This window comes from Chrysochloris asiatica, unplaced genomic scaffold (genome assembly GCF_000296735.1).
Source record: "Chrysochloris asiatica unplaced genomic scaffold, ChrAsi1.0 scaffold00001, whole genome shotgun sequence".
Classification (NCBI taxonomy): domain Eukaryota; kingdom Metazoa; phylum Chordata; class Mammalia; order Afrosoricida; family Chrysochloridae; genus Chrysochloris; species Chrysochloris asiatica.
Window position 1 is genome coordinate 21,191,858 of NW_006408519.1, and position 20,659 is coordinate 21,212,516.

General features: G+C 40.0%; 1 protein-coding gene across 1 annotated transcript in view; it reads right to left on the bottom strand.

The window, feature by feature from the left end:
* EIF3H (eukaryotic translation initiation factor 3, subunit H) overlaps nucleotides 1–20,659 on the bottom strand; it is a 149,725-nt gene that overhangs the window by 11,371 nt on the left and 117,695 nt on the right. Inside the window, exons 3-4 of the mRNA XM_006830662.1 lie at nucleotides 1,903–2,070; nucleotides 312–411 (exon numbers count right to left, since the gene is read on the bottom strand). Coding sequence (XP_006830725.1) covers nucleotides 312–411; nucleotides 1,903–2,070 — 268 coding nt within the window. The remainder of the gene's footprint in view (nucleotides 1–311; nucleotides 412–1,902; nucleotides 2,071–20,659) is intronic.

Here is a 20,659-nt window from a genome sequence, read left to right on the forward strand (position 1 = left end):
CAGCCTACAATCTGACAGCCTCTATCACTCTGCCCATCTTCCTTTACTCAATCATTTATTTCGTCAAATCCAGTAGCTAATTAATTCTCGCCCTTGGTGAGAACAACAGATGAGGCATTCCATAAAAAAGAGTTTCAACATGAAAGGGAGAGATTAGGTGGCACTCGGCCATGCAGAAAACTTCTCAGTCCACGTGGCAAAAGTGCTATCACGCCACCAGCCAAGACTCACTAAATGTGGCACACTAAAATGTTAATACAAGAAATACCAAACCTTTACCATATGCCTTCATAGACCCCCAAAACACTTACGCTTCTGGAGAAAAATCCTTCTCTTTACAAACTTCCATCAGTTTAGGAGTCAGTCTGTATGCCTTCAATGAGAGAGACCCTTGGGCAGTTTTTATGGGATCTTCAATAAGGAAAAGAGACAAAAATGACTCAGAACATGTCACTAAGCAGTGCTCAAACAATAATGAATAAACATAGGTACATTTTGTTACTTATCATATAGTCTTTGCAAATAAAAAACAAGAAATAATGAGAGGATAAATGAAACACATTCAAACCATTACAGTAAACAGTAAATAGAAATTTAGGGGCCTATCTATAACATAAAGAAGAATTTCCTTCCAAAAATAAAACTGGAGATTCAAAATACAGTTAAGATACTTTTCAAATTGATTCCTCAGCTAGAACCACTAACTCACCCTACAGAATTAGGAGAAAAATACTGATGAGTATTAAATATGAAAATTCACTGCATGCATTTCTGTAGCTGCCATTTAAAATACATACATCACCCTGCAGAGAAAAATGGTATCCCTCCTAATAGTCACATTTCAAAATTTCTTAGTTAAAATGGATTCTAAAAAACAAAACCACTAACATCAAAGTGCTATCGCCGTGTCTTTCTTAGTTTAAAACTATTTTTGTCAAAACTAACTGCGTGCACACTCCACAAGTAAGGGAGCTTAACATTTGCCGCATGGTAACGGCTCTGGCATGCCAATATTCGCCTAAAACCTGTGTTCACATTCATGTTGTCTGAAACTTAACACAGTGAAACTTTTAGCAATAGGTGATAAAATAAAAACTAAAATAGATTGAAACAAGTGGAAAATTCATCAAGGTCTGATGATGCAATGTTTCCAGCCAATATAAGTACACTTTAACAACTTGTTCTTTACTGTAATCCAATTGTTAACATACTGAAACAATTTTGGGGCAGCTCATAAGATTGATCGTATTCATTAGTATTTTTTCTGACAGATACTCAGGACGTTACATTTACTTCTCAGCTGGAAACTATATGCAAGTCTGCCAGATATGGCAAACTGTGAGTGTTTGGGGAGGGGGATGGTCATAAAGCTGTTAAATTGCCTACAGTTCTGATACAGCACAGAACATCTGGTCTGGAGAGCTTGAGGAAACACCATTAAATAGGCCGAAAAGAAAAAAATCTTTGTGTTAAGAAACAGTCCAGGTTTTGTACGCTGCTGTCAGAGGCATTAGAAGGGGGGGGGGGGAGAAACCACCTTGGCAAGCTGTGTTATGATTGGTCAGTCACGTACAGAGTCAGACATTCAGCAATTGGGGTTTGTTAGACATCTGGTCTAGTTCCACCAGCTCCTGCAATAAGGGAGGGGAGGTGGAGGAATAAAAATGAAGCAGCTACTCCAGCATTCCAAAATGTACACATCAGGGCTCTGATAGCAAGAAAAATAAACAGAAAGAAGGAAGCCCTGTCTAGACTTAGCTGCTGCTAGGGCTGCTGCAGAAACAGGATTGGTATTTACTTGAGAAGCCCTGCCAGGCTGCTCTTAGAGGCAAAAAAACAGAGCAAAAAAAGCAGTAATATTATGAAGAGACGAAAACAATAATAAAGAAACCTCCTACTAACCGTAAATGAGAACGACAGATTCCTCAATGGCATGCTGGTAACTGAACTGAGAATCCAAGAGTGCGCGGGTGACGAAAGAGCCATAGTATGTAGACTGGTACCAGCCCACGTGGAGATGGTCGATGTTTACATGGCGAAGGCTCCGCATCATTTCCATCTGATACTGGACTGAGGGTTGACAAAGGGAAAAAAGCAACTCTATAATAATGCCAATGTTCTGAAAAAGCCTTTTGGGGAGGAGATTCCTACATAACTCTTTATTAGCTATAGGCTACAAATTTAAAAATTCATTTAATCACATACAAAGAAAACAAAATTAAGCTTTCCTTTCTTTCTATAATAGAAATTTTTTTATATGAAAGCGCTTAAAAATAGAGTATTCAATGCTTTGTTGTAAGTAAGGCATTATTAAACGTGGTTCTCACTCCACTTTCTTAAACTTTGAAAAGGAGCAAATGTTTAAGAAATAAATCATGTTAGTAAGTGGTTGCATTTGTAAGAAAATTTATCTATCGCTTCTTCAATATAGCTCTTAGAACTGAGAAGTTAAAACCATCAGAAAAACGACTGGGGAGCAATGATCACGTTAAATACAAGCAGGATACAGGTAATAACTGATTTCATATATCAGAATTCATTTTTGCCTTCATCTGGTGCCCCCTACTGCACATGCTAACATTAAAAATAAGTTCCTTTTTCTTGCCTATATGTTCCTTTGTGGTAAGTGACACTATTTTTTTCCATCAAAAGTGTTAGTAAAGTTTTATTTTCATCACTATATGTGGGGGGGAAAGTTCATTACTCTCAGTTTTGTCAAGTTCAAGACTATCATTTACACAACTTACTTAGAACACTACGAACTAAAAAACCAGGTGTAGATAGACAATCTAATAAGATACTAACACAAAAAGAATACAGTCCAGTAACATGTAGCAGCTCCATGAGAAAATTCTAAAGTCAACATAATATCCAAGCAATTCCTATTCTAACGCATGCAAAGGCTATGCTGAATAAGTGTATATGCTTAATTGGAAATGTAGCCATTTTATTTTAGCTCAAATAAAGTTATATGTCAATGATTTTCATGGTTCTAATGCTATTCTGGTTTTGCAAAGCAAACAAGACTCAGGGTCCTAAAGTATAAAAGAGTCCTTTTCAAATGGACCCAGTCTTATTTTTCAACACCCGCTGCTATTAGGGAAATAAATTGTAAGTCTGCTTATTCTACAGAAGATTACATTTCTCATGATAAACAATGATACTACTCAAGAATGATGTATTTTCTTACTGTTATTTAGAAAAGCTAAATCAAACAAACAAAAAAAAAGCCTGACACAAAGTCATCCTCTTACTACCTGCAGGGACCTTCGTCGGCCCATAACAGAGCTGGATGGTGTTGGTTCTGTCCACAGCTACTCCAGCTTACAAGGCCGTTTTGAGAGAGAGTGGACTTACTCATTCTGAAAAGGGGGTTAACATGAACACAGATAGTCTGGCTACCAATATTTCTTTAGTTCTTTATGTTTAAGTCTATGGCCGGAAAGGATGACAACAGACATTTTTACATTCCAAACTAGTGTTTCTATGTTGTTGTTGTTGTGTGTCGTCAATATGCTTTTGGCTCACAGCAACCCTCTACAGGGTTCCCGAGGAGCGGCTGGTGAGCTTGAACTACCAACCTTGCAGTTAGCAGTCCAGTGCTTATCATTACACGAGGATTCCATGACATACTACTGAAGAATTATATATTTGCTTAGTGTTTCTATAGATTAATAAATGCGACAATTGTCAAACCACTACTATATACACCACAACCTTATAAATCAATTTTACACGTACTATTTTGGCATTAAGAAACAGCAGCAGTGGAAATAGGATAATTTTCCTATCTCAGTTACCCTTTTATCTTAATCTTTCATCTCTCTGGCATAAAAGAGAAATACCTCTATACAAAGTGAATGTATTTATACCAATCACATGAATTTGGGAAGAGGTATAGAATCAGTGTTAGGGTCTCTGCTTTAAAATGTCAGCATTCTGTTAAATCAAAGTATAATCATTGAAGTGGCAAATGAATTTTAATGAACTTTTACTTACAAATGAAGTTTCAGTATCACAAACATACTGCAAAACAGGGGACCAGAACAAAATTTGCTATTTATTCTAAACATATAGGAAATAGGTGATGGTGACAAATAATCAAGCAACTGACAGAGATTATCAAGCAACATGATTTATAGGAGAATGATTAAAAACAACCAGTACTTCTGAAACATCCAGTAGTGTACAAATTAGCCATCACTCCAGCATAGGTTGCAGTCTAACTTGTAATAGTACAAAGAAGACAAGCCATGTCATCTAGAGAGCTAGCTCTGGTTCTCCCCCACCCCACCCCTGACTTCCTGTCTAGTGGTCACCCTTCTGTGGTGCTCAATTTTCCAATCTCCAAAAAGATCTGGGAGCTCTTCCCGGTCAAATGTCATCACTCCACAATGTTCACTGCATACGCCCTTTATAAATAATGGTTCAGTATAAATAAAAACACATAAAATTTTGTAAGTAAATGAAAATGCACTTCTCTGAAAAGTATTCTGTGATCTTGCTAATCTTCCCTCAAATAACCTGAATTCAAGAGCATTTTTTAGACTACCTAGGGTAAAAGTCATATGGTAGCAAACTGCCAAATTCCTTCTTCATCCAATCTTATCTACATTACAGCCCCTCAGATAGGGATGAAAATGAAGCGATTCTTTAAGTCAGGAGAGAGACAGGGATATTCAGGATCATGGCATAGTGCTGTTGCTGCTGCTCCAACATACTCTGTAAACTAAGGAAGGGAGAAATTAGCTTCTATACTATTGGCAGGGGGAAGCTTCCATTTTCTTCTTTCACAACTTAGAAAATCAAAGCATACACACTTTTGCAAGACTTTAAACAAACTTATTTATTAGGCCATAAAGGTTTACTGATGACCTAAATATCTTGGATGAACATACGAGTGTAAAAAGAGTTACAAGTAAAGACAGATGAGTTGATAAAACATGCTTTTAAAAATCTACAATGTACTAGAATTTCACTGTGGTTGTTAAGTACTGTCAAATTGGCTTCGTCTCACAGCGACCTTGTATAGGGTTTCCAAGGAACAGGCTTGCTGGTGGGTTAGAACAGCCGACCTTACAGTTAAGTACAGTGCTTACCCTACAATGTCACACCAGAACCTCACTTCTTGTTTAAGTGCTGTCAAGTTGGTTCTGACTGAGAGTGACTCTGTATAGGGTTTCCAAGGAGCTGCTGGTGGGTTTGAACTGCCGACCTTGTGGTTCACAGTCCAGTGCTAACTCTACAATGCCTCACTACTACACAGTAAAACAAGTGAAGTTCCAAAGACGTTCTCTATTTTGGTTTGATCTTACTCCCCACCCCAATTTTAAAAGTTAAAGAAACACACACACATTTTTTCAAGTGGATTCAGAAAGTTCTTATCTAATTCCATTTTCCAAGAACTTTTTGAAGTCTTCTTGTACACACATACGTGTGTGTGTGTGTGTGTGTGTGTGTGTGTGTGAGAGAGAGAGAGACTGTGTGTGAGATAGAATGTGTGTGTTCTGTCTCACACCAATAGCGAGTCTAGAAGGAACCAATCCTGGAAAAGGTTTGGGTGGCCATGATCCAAAAATGCAGCTGTTCAAGTGAAGCTTCACTAGCAGAGGGCCATATTCTTCAATAAACTTAAACAAAGAAAAGTGATATTATCTGTATTTTTAGCAAACCAAGGAAGCAGAGACACAACTCATAAACAGCTAAGGCAACTGCTTTGTCCCTACAGACTTTTAGGTCTGTATCCTCGTTTGAACACTAACAAAGACCTGTGACCCATCACCCAGTTTTCCCCTCCCTGCTCCAAGCCAAGTTCTCAAAAAATATAAAAAACCAAATCCTGTAAAAGGCTTCCTGGTAAACTTAAGTGGGTTTACCTACTGCACAGCAGACTCCCAATCAACTGTCTCAAAACCAGGCTCCCGGCTGCCACCATCAATCAACTGGTCCAAGACGCCCGCCACACCAGCTGACACCTATTTATCCCCTCTGGCCTACGGCAGACACAAGGGAAAAAAATCTTGAAATGCTGACATGCCACTATGCTTTGCACAGGAAATAAGAAATGGTCATTCCAGATTCTAATCTGTTTGGTGCATGTCGGCACTTTTGTGGCTGCTCAAGTCTCTTTCTCAAAAGTCCTAGTGGGGGACAGAGGTAAAACAAAAGGGGATTACAGAAAGGAGGCTTATGGCATCTGGAGGTGGTTGTGGCAATATCATGTCACAAACTGATGAATACAAGTTAGTGCTGTTTGCCTCCACACCCCTAGTCAGTCCCACTTTCCTGGGCTGGCATTAAAAAAATGAAAAGGTATAATAATAGTAGGACACAGATACAATTCACACGTATCTAGCTTAAAGAGTACCTAACGCCTCAGAAAAAGAAAGAGAATCTCAGCAAAAGAAACACCAAGAGAAAAAGGAGTAGGAAAAGAAACACGGCTCCTTCACACAAAGTACCAGATCTATGACGTCCAGACAGAAGTATTTACCGGCCACTCTGCAGAGGTGACCAGTAATTAAGACACTTGCATTTTGTCCTAAAGTTCTCACAGTTAATAGAAACCCAAGCAGCAATTTCAACCAATGACATTCACTCCTGAGTTCATGGCTCAATATTCCTGGAGAATCTCCCCAAGATAAATGGCGGCAAGGGGAATATTCTTTGGAGGGGCTTAAAATGTATGATACTGTCCAACAGGGACTGTGTAGAGTGAGTGTCAGGAAAGAACCTTGTAAGGATTCTTAGTTGAAAAGCAAAACACCACACTCATGGAGGAGCACGGTACATAGCAAATGATTTTCAAAGACAAATTAGGAGTTGCTACTAAGCCAACTCAAATTAGTAACACAAAAGCTGCACACTTAGATGCAATTGAGGTGGTGCTGCAAAATTTGGAAGGATTAGAAAAATGAGCTTGAGTTTGAGAAATCTTGTCAACCTCCACAATTGTCTTAATTGGCTAAGCCTCTCCCAAGCAGAGGAGAGCCTGGTTTACAACACTGAAGAACTGTTTGAAGTTTGGCAGCAAAATATTCATGCTCACTTTTTCCAGATATCCTCTGCAAAACAGTCCATCTTAAAAGTGCCTAGAGCTAAAACTGTCTGAACTGAGGCAGGGTGCCCAAGAACTACTCTTTTCAAAACTCCACTGCATTTGTTGGGCTTTCTCTTGTTTTATCTTCAAATATGAAAATAATATGTTGTCTTCCTTTAAAATACTCTGGCAAACACCCAAATGGGAGTACGTGGTTTGAGCGTCCCTGAAGATCACGGGAAAGGGTAGCAGACTAGGAGTTTTGTTGTTCCGTACATTAATTAACCAGTGCTCTGTTAACCTTCGATTTCTCACCCACATTTGGAAACTCAACTTTATTTCATTATTTTAGTGGAAACTTCATGAAATACAAATTTTCATTGAAAACTGGAACAATAAATTACCCAGATCTGGCTAGGCAAGAATGAGCTGAAAGTAGGTAATTAAAACTAGAGCATACTCTAAAAGCAAGATTTGTCAAGCAGATGAAGAAGGGGAGGAAGGAGGTGATGATAGATTCTGTCTTATCAACTTTGGGAGGAACTTTAACAGAGCAGAGCTACAAAAATTTAAAAATTTCCAGGGCCTACTATCTTATTTTGAATCGACTCCATGGCACATAACCACCACCACTATCTTATTTTGGAGTCCTGGTGTGGTGCTGTGGGGTTAATGCGCTGGACTGCAAAGTTGTTCGAATCACAAGGTGAGTGGTTCAAGCTCACCAGTCACTCCTTGGAAACCCTATACAGGGTCGCTGTGTGTGGGAATCAACTCGACAGCACTCAACAACAACTACTTACCTTATTTTGGGAGCGAAATGGCTTTGAAGGACAAGCACTGGGCTGCAAAACCATAAAGTCAGTGGGTTAGTACCTATTAGCTGATCCGCATGAAAAAAGATGAGGCTTTCTGCTCCCATGAAAATTTACAACCTCAGAAACCCTATCCAGGGTCCCTATGAGTAGGAACCGACTTGAGGGCACTAACAACAACAGTCTTATTTAATGACTTAATAAATAAGAAATCCAAATTCTTTTAAAAATATTCACCAATATAGCCTGGAAGAGCAAGGTGGGATACATATGGGGGTGGGGGTTGCATTTTTTGAGCACTTATTATATGTCACACTTTCTACAACCAGTTTATTTCTTACAGTACTGAGCTAATCATGATCATAGAAATGGCCTGTAAGAAAGGCTGTTTATCACAGCTTGCATAGTGACAGCACTCAATCTAATTTCAGGCTTTGACTTAAAAGCACAGGCAACCAGTCCTTTAGAGAGCTCCATCATTCCTTATGGCAAGGTTTTTCTGAATCAATAAAGCACAGCACACAGATGCTACAGAAACATACAATACATCCCTACATTTTCTGAAACCACAGCTTGTATACAATTAATCACTAAATTAATCAACAACTCAGTACCACTGATATTAAACAACAAAAGTAACTTCAAAGATCCCTAAATGTCAAAGTTGATAATTAACAATTCTAACCACTAACTTGAACACTGGTTCAAATAAAAAATGACCTGCATAAATACATAAAGGAAGGGAACAAACACAGACCAGAATTAGTAATATATACATTCTTAGCAGCAAAGAAACAGACTAAACCCAATCAGGAGATATAAATGACTTCAAAAGCAAACAAACAAAAATCCCACAACTTTCCTGAAACACACCAACGATGTCAACAAACATAACAGAAGTGGAGTACATCAAAATATCTGTTCTGGCATGAACGCTAACCTAAGAAGGACTCTTAAGAAAATAATTACAAGCCAGTGGCACTAGTGTTAACCAGCCAGCACTCACTAGCTACAAACTCTGGAGGCTCTGCCCCATTATTTAACAAGACAAACTTTAGTCTGTGCTTTGCTCTTATCAGACTTTCTGCCAAGTAGCACATACGTTTCAAGCAATGTTCAAAGCTAGTAGCAGATGTAGATTTAAGCAAACAGAATGTGCATTTGAAAAAACAAGCAAGAGTTGGTGCTGGGTAGAGAGAGAATTATGGCGCATACAGATTTCTTAAAACTTGTACAATCTCTTCATCTACTCCATATCACGTAGACATTCTTCTCCCCCCCCCCTTTCAACTAATTCAGCTGCTATTAACACTACCCTTGTTACTGTTTCAAGAATTTTGGTAACAGTTCAATTTTCTCCAAAAAGTGTCCAATATAAATTCTACTCTACCTAGAAACTAAGCTCTTCTATTTAAATACAAATAAAAATGTTGCTTAATAATCTTACAGAAATATTTTTTAAATAGTTAATTTCTCTTTGGTGGTTTAATTTCTTGTTTAAAGTGCTTATGAATTCTGACAAGTGATTTATTTTGAATGCCAAGCTAGGGATAAGGGAATGGGGTAGGAGCACTCTATATTTTCTCTTTCAAAATTATAAAGAGCTTTGAAAACCATTAGAAATCGGATTTTTAGAGATGATGTAATGTGCGTGCCTCAACAAGCCTTCTATGAAATAAGTGAGATTCTTCACAGAAAATTACATGTATACCAGTAATAAATTTGTATTGTATATTAATTAAGTCATAACACACAGCCATAAGATCATTTTCTTTCAGGCTATAAGACTTCACATACATATATAATATATATATCTTTGATCACAAAAGTCATGCACATAAGTAGACGATAGTAAGTAGTCACTAAATATGTTAACTGTGTATCATTTGAGACCTGCTTATGAAAACACAGTGAATTTGGCTGATGGGGTCCAGGGATGAAAATACCGTATCCCCCTCACCGTGAAGAGCCCTGCTGCAGTTAAGAGCATGGCATCTTGGAAGACCACATTAGTATCTCTGAGCTTTAAAAAAGGTATTTCATGTTATACATATAATTGAGTCTTTCATGAGACTAGCTAACGCCTGTCATATTTACAACTACACATAAAGTACTAGACTAATGCCTGCCATAACGCTAAGCACTGCCAATATTTTCAATGAATGGAATGTTTTAAAAACACCTGACTGTAGCTAATGCACAGGAAAAGATCATAATTAATCAGAAATTATTTGGCTGTGAACATTCTCACAATCAAAGTAAAAAACAGAAACACATTATCCCCAAAGTTGTTTAAGTACCCTCGAAGTCGGTTCCTATTCACAGCGACCCTGTTTTGGGTTTCCAAAGAGCAGTTGGTGAGTTTGAACCACCGATCTTGCAATTCAAACCAACCTTGCAGTCTGGTGCTTATCCTACGGTGCCTCACCAGGACTCTTTTTCCTAGTTCTTAAGCCTGAACTGAAATTTTCATGTGGAACTTCAAAGGAAAACTATCACGTAATTCTTTTTTTTTTTTGAAAAGACAGAATAATCACACTTGCTTCATTTTTCTAATCAATCTGGGTTGTTTTTTTAATGTAAAAATAAGCAGAGAGTGGTCTTCTGAGTGTTTTTCATAACACAGAACAACCAGTAAAAGTTATCCAAATATAAATCAACAAGAGCCTACCAAAAGCAGGTCAGTTTCATTCAGGAAGAAATTGTCATGCTAGTTACGTAAAGGGACATCACAGGGAACAGTTGGAACTATTTGGGTTTCTTAAAGGAAGGGCTGTAATAAGTACAGAGGCTGCCATGGGCAGGAGGAGTTGTGTCAGAGTGAGAGCTGAAAGGAGAAGTGGGAAAATGAATGGAATGCTTCGGTAGTGAGTGCTCCGTGTTCACACAAATCTGTGGTGAGAAGCCATCCATCCGATCACCTCACTTTATTCTCAAACTACTTAGTGCCAAGAACTGAATAAAGTGTCCAGGTGCATCTTCCAACAGGTGCCCTCTTCAAGAGGGCTGCCCCATAAAGAAAACCCCAAACTCTACTGCTCTCTAGTAAAGTCTGACTCACAGTGACCCTAAAAGAACTGTGGTAGTCAATTCATTTCTTTCTCCGAGTCTTCATTTTCTCACCTAGAAAATAGTGGTTTCAGCTTCCAACCATATGATAACAGCACCTTCAAACACTTACTTCCAACCCAGATGGCTCCACTTAATGAGCGTTTCAGGGTGAAGCCCTATGCGTACGCTACACTATAAAGGTACAAAGTTGAAGTATATATATTTATATATAAAACTAGAAACCGTATAAATACCAGTACATAATGAACAACTCATGTTGTTCCCTCCACTTGAAGAGAAAGACTGAAAAGAAGTTAAAATGTATTAACAGTTCTCCAGGGAGTGAGAAATGAAAAATTACTTTTGCTTAATTATCCGTGCTTTAAAAATAACAAAACAAAGAGCTGTCCAATACATATGATGTTAAAGGAAAGCACAGTACACACATACTGAAACAACGTCTGCATTGCTGCCCAACTTGTTTACATTCCCCATGGTCACCCAATAACCTGGCTAGTGGCACTGTGGGAGGAGGGAATAGGAGTGAATACTGGATGGCTCCGCATCTAAAATAGCCAATCGGATGTGAATGTCAACATCTCATCAGCTGTATGATCCCCAACAAAAAAAAAAAAAAAAAGGGGGACGGGGAGAGACAGGAACAGTACTACTTCAGAGGGTTGTTGTTGTTAAGTGTCACTAAGTCGGTTCCAACTCATAGTGACCCTGTATAGGGTTTCTGAGGCTATAAATCTTTACAGGACCAGAAAACCTCATCTTTCCTCCAAGGAGAGGTTGATGGATTTGAACCGCTAACCTTGTGGTTAGCAGTCTAGTGCTTATCCTACAGTGCCACAACAGCATTGCTTTATAAAAAAGTGCTGTTGTTGTTAAGTGCCATTGAACTGTGTCCCACTCAGAGTGACCCTGTGTAGGATTTCTAAGGAGCGACTGCTGAGTTTGAACCACTGACCCTGCAGTTTGAACCAACCCTGGAACCTTGGGGTACTGTACTTATCTACAGCATCAAACTCCTTATAGAGCAGTTATGAGGACTTTTTTAAAATCATCTACAGGAACCGAGTGAATTAAGTAACCTCGAGAACTCAATACATAACTATCACCATCACATATTGCTTAAAATGTATTGAGAATTCAGTGAATGAGGATGGTACTTGTCTCAGTCTCAGGACCAGTTCTGGGCGAATGGCGTTGGATGAACTTAGTTGTCTAAGTGTAGTATACCTTTATTTACCTTCACATTGGGCAAAATAGAAGGTCAGGAAAACGGGGAGAGGGATTGGCGAGTGCATGTGTGACTACAAAAAAGGAAATCTATGACAGAAACATCCATTTCATGAAACAGGATTCATATGTGCAAAAAACAATATGACCAAAAACAATCTCCCATGACAAAGGATTACAAAAGGAAAAAATACTTCTTAGATACTAAAACTATAAGCTAATTATATTCAGTACAATAAAGAACAGACTCAATAAAGAAGAGACAAGCTGCAGAAATTCAATTTCAAGAAAAGGTAATCTTGGGTGTTCTATTACTACTGTATATATAACAATATAATTGCATTGTACCCTAATTTTCTATACCCTGATTCCATTTATATCTCCCCCAAAGCCAGTCAATAAGCTCCCTGCTCCATCCCCAACAGATGATGTTAAAAATAACACTAAGAATGGGGGTGGGCTTGGTAAAAACAATGAGCACCCGCCAACTCATTTAGCAGAGTGGGTAACACTGCCCCCCCCCATGAGTAGCCCAACTTAGCAGACCTGCATAAACATAGCAAATGTTCATAACTCCTCATTTCCAGCAGGATGACCCAACCCATTTGGGAAAGATGGGTTTAGAAACTAAAGATTTAAAGTTGTTCTATACCTCATGAGGTGGGACATTCCCACTTGAAAAGACATGCAGATCAACCCAGAACTTCTGGGAGAACAGAAGATTCTTATTGAAAGAAAGACTTGCAGAAAAAAAGCGAACAGTTTGGCTATCTTAATCTCAAGTAAGCTCTTTGGAGTCATCTAGGCCAGAAAAGTCAGCCCATCAGGGAAAACTTCCTACTAGGACTGAAACTTAAAAGAAACCTGTGTGCAGTCTAGCACGCTTGTTGGTGATCATCTGGGTCTACTTGTGAGTAGAAATGGGGGAAATGCAGCAATGTAGATATAGGCTGAGTGTGACAATGTTCCATTGGCATCTGCTGACCCTGAGATGAGAGAGAAAAGACTGAGACTCAAGGGGAATACACGAGCAGACATGTGGTCTGGCTGGTGACCACAATGGTCACCAATAAGGGGAAGAGGGGGAAAAAACAACAATGAAGTTGGGAACTAAGTTCAACCACATTTAATAGACTCCTGTGAACCCGGGAAGAGACCTGGATGGCCAGCAGTTACAGCAAGACCTGGGGACTTCTGGGCCCAGAGGCAGCGATATGGCCACAGAGGACTAGAGCGGAGAATGAAGCGTCCAGATGATATGAAGTGAGGGGAGATGCACAAGAACACCCATACTTGCAGATAGTACCCACTTGACCTGGCTTCGATGGCTAGATGCTCAGAACTTGACTAGAAGAAGAAAGAAGAGGGAAGGGAAAGAAAAAAAAAGAAAGAAAGAGTAACACACTACAATTAGATGAACTTTACCTATATGTATGGATGTAGTAGCTCAAAAAAGGGAACAAATCTTTACAGCAAGGATCACTCTCACCCACCTCCTCAGTACACAGGGTTGACAGGGATGGACAACTTAGACACTGGCTACCCAAAATGAGGGGCCTATAAGAATCCTGGTGTGGTGCTGTGAGTTAATGTGCCAGACTGCAAAGCTGTTTGAACTACAAGGTTGGTGATTCAAGTTCACCAGTCACTCCTTGGAAACCCTATACAGGGTTGCTATAAGTCAGAACTGGCACTTAACAAAATCATAAAGGCAAGATGTGACTGGCTTATAAGCTTTCAAGATGGAACCTAGTTCCAGACGGGGCAAGAATAGGTAGATCCTTCACTGAATGATTTCCAATCTGTTGGGACCAGGCTGGTGAAAGGAAATGGGGATAAGACTCTTGTGGTACAATAGTGAATAATTGCCATCAGGACTTACTATGAGGGTTGGAAATGTAGAGGTAGATGTTTTTTGACAAAAGGAGGAGAGTGATTGATTTTGCAGCCCAGGAGTGGAGGTCCCTGGGACCATCAGGTGAGAAGAGTGGAGAGTGTGACCCTACCCAAAGAGGCAGAGACGCCAGGAATGGACACAGAGATGATGACGTGGACAGATGGAGTGGCTGGGGACACGAGACTCAGGGAGGGAGAGGGGCTGTGTGCTGACAGCCAGGGGGGGGGGCCTGTGGGGTATATCCTTTGGTTATTTGATGATGCATGGAGGGGACTGTGATCATTGCAATGAAACGAAATACAATAGGATGAATGTAAAACTGATGTTCTCCCATGTAAACCCACATAATTCACAATAAAAACTTATTTAAAAAAAGAGGGAACTTAGATCCAGAGGGCACAGAGGAAGATTGAATCTCCACTGAGTAGTATCTAATCTGTCTGGGCAGGGCTGATAAAAGGAGATGCTGATAGGTCTCTTGTGATACGATAGTGAATAATTTCTATCAGGACTGATGGTTAGGGCTGGAAATGTAAAGGTAGACATTTTGTAGCTAAAGGAGAGGAGTAATTAACTTTCAGCCTAGAAGCAGAGGTCCCTGGGACCATGAAGGAAGAAGAGCGGAAAGCAGGACCCTACCCAGAGAAAGAGTGATGCCTGAGATGGAGGCAGAGACAATGATGTAGAAAGATGGAGCAGCTAGGGACTTTAGACACACAGAGAGAGGGGGGCTGTGTGCTGACGACTGGGGGGCAGGTTTGCAGGGTATAGCCTTTGGTTGGTTGATGATGCATGGAGGGGATTGTTAACCATGACAATGAAACGATATACGATAGGATGAATGTAAAGCTAATGCTCTCCCATGTAAACTATCACATAATTCACAATAAAACATTAAAAAAAAAAAAAACATTGTTTCCAATTCACAATAAAACATTAAAAAAAAAAAAAAAAAAACCGTGACTGGAGCGTGAGATCCTTACCTAGAAAAGTCACAGCAGCAGAGATGGTGCCAAAAGTGATGGCACAGAGAGAGAGAGCAGCTGAGGACTCTAGGCCCATGGACTGAGTGAGGCTGTGTGCCTGTGGGCTGGAGGCTGGCTGGCAGAATGTGAAATCAATATATATTTTTTGTTTTGTATGTGTATATCAAGTATTTTTAAGGTGCTCTGGTAGCGTAGTGGTTACAAATCGGGCTGCGAACAGAAAGGTCATCAGTTTGAAACTACCAGCTGCTCCACGGGACAAAGATGAGGCTTTCTGCTCCCGTAAAGATTTACAGCTTCAGAAACCCTGTACAGGGTCGCTATAGGTGGGAACAGACTCAACAGCACTTAACAACAACAATCAAGTATTTCTGCTTTGTTCATTTATGAAATATAAAATGTAAATGGGGAACAATAGGGAGGAAATTGTAATCATTGAGAGAAATTATAATTTGTTTAATGTAAAGCTGTTGATCTTGTCTGTAAACCTTTATTCAAATTACAACAGAAAGTTGTTTTTTTAAGTTCCCATTTGACCTAGCCTAGATGGCTTGATAATCAGAAGTCAACTAGAAGAAGATTGTTGTTGTTGTTGTTAAGTGCCGTCGAAGAAGATTACCACCCTCAAAAAAAACTTTTTTTTTTTTTGATAACAGAAATGAGGGTAAATTGCTACAATTTGATGAACCTGACCTATACTTGTGGAGATAGTAACTCTAAATAGCAACAGAGAGGGAAGGAATCGTCACATCAAGTATCAATGCTATCCCCTCTGTACACAAGGTAGATAGGAATGGGCAACTTAGACATTGGCTACCTAAAATGAGGGGGCGATAAAGGCACAAAGTCATTGCTGACCTACCCTACAGGACAGAGCTGAACTTCCCCTTAAGGCTTCCTAGGCTGTAATCTTTGCAGGAAGGAGACCTGGTGGCACCATAGTTCAACATGCGGCTGCTAATCAAAAGGTGTCAGCAGTTCGAACCTACCTGCTGCTTCCCGTGAGATGTAGCAGTCACTTCAGAACTTGAAAACCCTATGGGGAAACCATAGGGTCGCTCTAAGTGAAATCAACTGGATTGCAATGGATTTGGTTTTGGTGCTATTTGGTTGAAACTACTTACCTTTCAATTATCACTCAAGCACTTAACTGTCATGCCACCAGAGATTCTTATGATTTATTTCAATGAGATAAATAGAGATACTTATTAATCACATTATCTACCCACCCTTTCTTGTACTGTCTCCTTTCCCCTACACACTCAACTTCTTCCAAGAACATTTATATAGGACAAGTAATACAGAGTTTCATGCTGAGAAAACATGAAGGAAAAATCCATGTGGGAAATTCATGATAAATCTGAGGTTGTTTTTAATGAGGCTATGTTACCTTCCCTAACGCAATTCCCTTTAAAGAGACAGTGCCTAACCCAGGAATCCTTCAAGGCATTTCAAGTAGTCTGTGAATTTCCAATAATCCATACACAAGCAGTCACCTAGGGACAAATATCTGGACTGAGATCATGAAAATGATAAAACATTATGAAGAATAAAGACAGTTCAACTGTCCAGAAAAACCCCCAGCTTTCAATAATAAACACAACAGAATGTCCTTCTAATCCTTTGTCCTACACCAAGAAGAAATGTCTTGTGGGAAGCTGGAAAGAACTACCCTGAGATCAAGGTGGGAATTTTCCAGGGTGGACAACAGAAGACACATGCCCCACACCAGGTGCTACAAGCCAAAGTGGGGTTAACACTGTTTGAAATGCAGGGTGTGCTAATCCAAACAGACTCCATACGTGAGAAGAACACTCACAGGCAATTTAGGGGAAAAGTTATTCTCTAACAAAAATGGCCCTGTACCAGCATTCACCGAAGACCCACCTGAAAGAGGGATGTCATCTGCATCTCCATTGAGCCCCCCGGCAAGAGCACCAACTGAGCCAGCCACAGCAGAGAAGACTTTAAGAACTGTTTAACCCTTAGGGAACTGGTTAAGCCCCAGAGACATTCTGCTGCTTTGCTTGTAAGGCATGGAGAATGGGGAGTTAATAGATGCTACTGATTTTGCAATCGTCCATCAACCATCGTAGGTTTTATTGCCTGTTAAAGTTTTCAGAAGCTAGGCAAATCACTGCGGTGCCTGGCCCTTAAACGTGCCATGTGCCTTTGCTCTCAGGTCAAGAATCACTGCGCAAATAGGAATTGTTACCTTTTTTTGCCCTGCCCATCATGTAAATCAAATATCTAGGGACATTAGTCTCGCTCATATGATCTAAGAGTAAATAGACAAAGGTTCACAAAACAGACTAAATGCTTTAGAGAAAGGAAGATCGCTTAAAGGAAATAAGACCCAATATATCCAGATTACACTCCCAGCTAAGGTTATTCACGGTATAAGTAGATTTGTGTTATCTTTCAATAATCCAGAACTTGATTGGAACTTAATCCAACAGCATTTTAGGAGGTTGTGGAATAATATCCACTTGTCTGTGGATATTCATCAGCTACATGCTCAAATTTATGATTTAAGTAATTCTCAAAGTGAGCACTGAGTGGCTACTAATTTGCTACCCCTGCTAGAGAGTAAGATCCCCTAAGAACTTGATTGAACCTCAGCATAGTGATCCTGCTTGGTCACCTTAGAGCAGGTGGTGGGCTGGCAACGTCTTGCGTATGGGGTCCCCAGCCGATCTCTTCCCTCCCTGCCTTCCTCGGATGGCGGCAGTTTATGCTGGACGTGTGGCCAGAGATGGGTAAGGATCATGTGGAACCTCGGCAACTTAAGACAGAACCATTGCCATGCTGCAATGAGTTTCAATGACTGGTAAGACTGAGGAATTCGCACTGACCGCCTAAGACAGGCAGCGTCCCTTAAACAAACAATAAATAAAGAGGAATCTGATGCAGACCGTGCAGACCCGGTCAGGAGGTCAAGCCCCTGTGGGCCCAAGCGTTGTTGACCGTCCAAACCATAGGCTCTGAGGATCAGACTTTGGCTACCTAGTAGACATAGCAAACTGTCCCTCATCTGATTATTCAGTAATGCTTGTTAGTAATCTCATACATGAGCCCTGGATATCCACAGACAAATGTAAAAACCTTCCCTAAAAGCGAAGACTGTAAATTCCAAAAAGGCAAGTCCCCCCCCAATCCAAAAAAAAGAGCTAAAGAGGATAGAGAGAAACACTGTTAACTGATGATATATGGAGGGGATAATAATCAATGTAATGAAACAAGCTATATGAATGGTTGAATGTGAAGCTGATGATGTGCCCTGTAAACTTTCACTCAATCCAAAATAAAAACATTTAATTAAAAAAAAAAAATGGCCCTGTGTAGTCTGCTCTGTCACAATAAATGTACTTTGGAGGTACGTGGTCTTCAGTCGCACACTAAAGACCATCCTTAAGTGACTCAATGACCATGTTAGACTATCATATTCAGTTGTCATTATGTAACCTGAAGCTCATGAAAATGCTCTTCTAGGAAGGCCATTTGGATGAGAAGCGATGAAATACACGTGTTTGGCGGGGAGGGTATATGTGGAGAAGGATAACCATCATTGAAAGGCAAGAAAATCACTACAGAAGGATGTTGGAAGGCTACAAAACAGACCAAATAATTCTCTTCTGCAATTGGCAGGAAGGATCCTGCCATATGTCCGAAATGGAATTAACCTCCATGGGCTACACTGATAGAAATACAAGGCACAACTACAACGGCAGACGCAGGCACTATCGAGGGAAGGGAGACCTTTATTTCACTCTTTCTGAGCATTTGTTTCAGACTGTTGCCCTCCCCTAAAAACTGTCCCTCACTGTAGCATCCACAATAATTAGCCAGCAGTATCCCAAGGCTTTTGAAACAATACCTGATAATGAGGAAAGTTTAATCAGCATTTTCAATGTCTCAAAGCATTTGCAAATCAAGTATATTACCTTAAAAACCACATCAACAAAACCCTCCTTGTATGCCCAAAGGATATATATCTTTTCCTGTAGAAAAGATTCAAATATTCATTTCATTTAGATACAAAAGATTTACAGAAACTTCTTATGGGGGAGGGGGCAAGCACGGGTATCTGAAACAGCAAATTTATGCATTCGTTCCTTCATGTGAGTATTTACTCTGAGTTACACCATGCGAGGGCTACTTCTAGGGTCTGGTCAGCACAGGGTGGTGAAGAGACAAGCGGATCCTGCAGTTGGCATTCCAGTGGAGAGGCACAGACAGGAGACACATGGTGACAGCCAGCATCCCTGGCTCAGCTTCAAATTGAGAGGCCTCAAGGTGGTTTCTAACAAAAGCTCACTTCTTAAGAATGGGCAGGGAAGAAAAGACGCCATCACCTAGATATAAAGGTAATACTGCAGAGAACCCAGAAGTGCGGCCATTTGTCCTCAAATGCTGAATGTGCCACAAAGAAAGTATCTGGGTAAGCCGTGTGGTTCTCTATTTAAAAAAACAACAACTTTGTATTGCAAATTGAGTGAAGGTATACAGATCAGAGGTACACTTGGCTTCATTCCAATAGTGCAATCCTCTCCATGTAACATATAACTTCCTCCCTGTGATTCTGATTTCCATTCCATCCTTTCTCCCAACCCTTCTTAACTTTTGTCCTTAGGTAAATGCTGCCCTCTTGATCTTGAATGATTGCTCATTCCATGGTGAGCAAACCTATCTACCTATCTACCACTTGAATGAAAACTGAGCCACATGTGTAAACCCAGTTCAGACCTGAAGGGTGACCAAGGGCCATAATCCCAGGTTCTTTCAGTCTCTATCTGACCAGTAAGCCTGTTGTTTTTCGTAATTTTGACTTTTACTTTACTGTTTCCCACTATATCCAGGAACTTCTAATGTGATCCCTCTCTTTCCTAACAGCAGGGAACCATTCTGTTCTTCTTTCTGGTCTCAGGGCTGTGGAGACTGGTGTTAAGGTGTGCCATTAGTCCGATAGACTAATTGATTCCTATTACCTTTAGTTTTCATCACTCTTCTTTCCTCCACAGAAAGAGAGACCAATAGTTGCACCTCAGGTGGTTATGGGCTCATGAACATTTAGGATCCCAGTTGCTACTCACAAAAGTAGGATGTAGAACAAGTCTTTCTGAACTATATTATGCCTACTGACCATGGTGTCCTCTGAGGCTCTAGTCCTGAGCCCCAAGACCAAGCAAGTCATCCCCTCAATGTATTTGGTAATGTATAAGAAATTTTCCTAACTTTTGCCTCCTGTATGCTCCACCATACAGTTCTCAGACCATATAGTGCTTGGCTTCAAGCTACTTTTGTCAGTAACACCCAGGAGGGTTAGCTTGAGACTCAAAAGCCTGGCCTCTTTCTTTATATAATGTAGTGGGAATGAGTAGCTGTAGGTCAAGAAAACAGGGGTCTATTTAACTTACAATTCTGGCTCTGCCACTAATATAATAAAAGAAGGTCTCCAAACAAACAAACTGCCCTAAAAAAAAGCTAGCTTTTAAATCATCTGATTTGTAACCTGTTCTTAATGAAAACATGATATAGCTTACTGCTCAGCACATAGTAATGATGATAATGCAAAAGTGGCAATGATTATTCTTGTGTCAGTAGTCCTGGCATGGCACTGAACTGC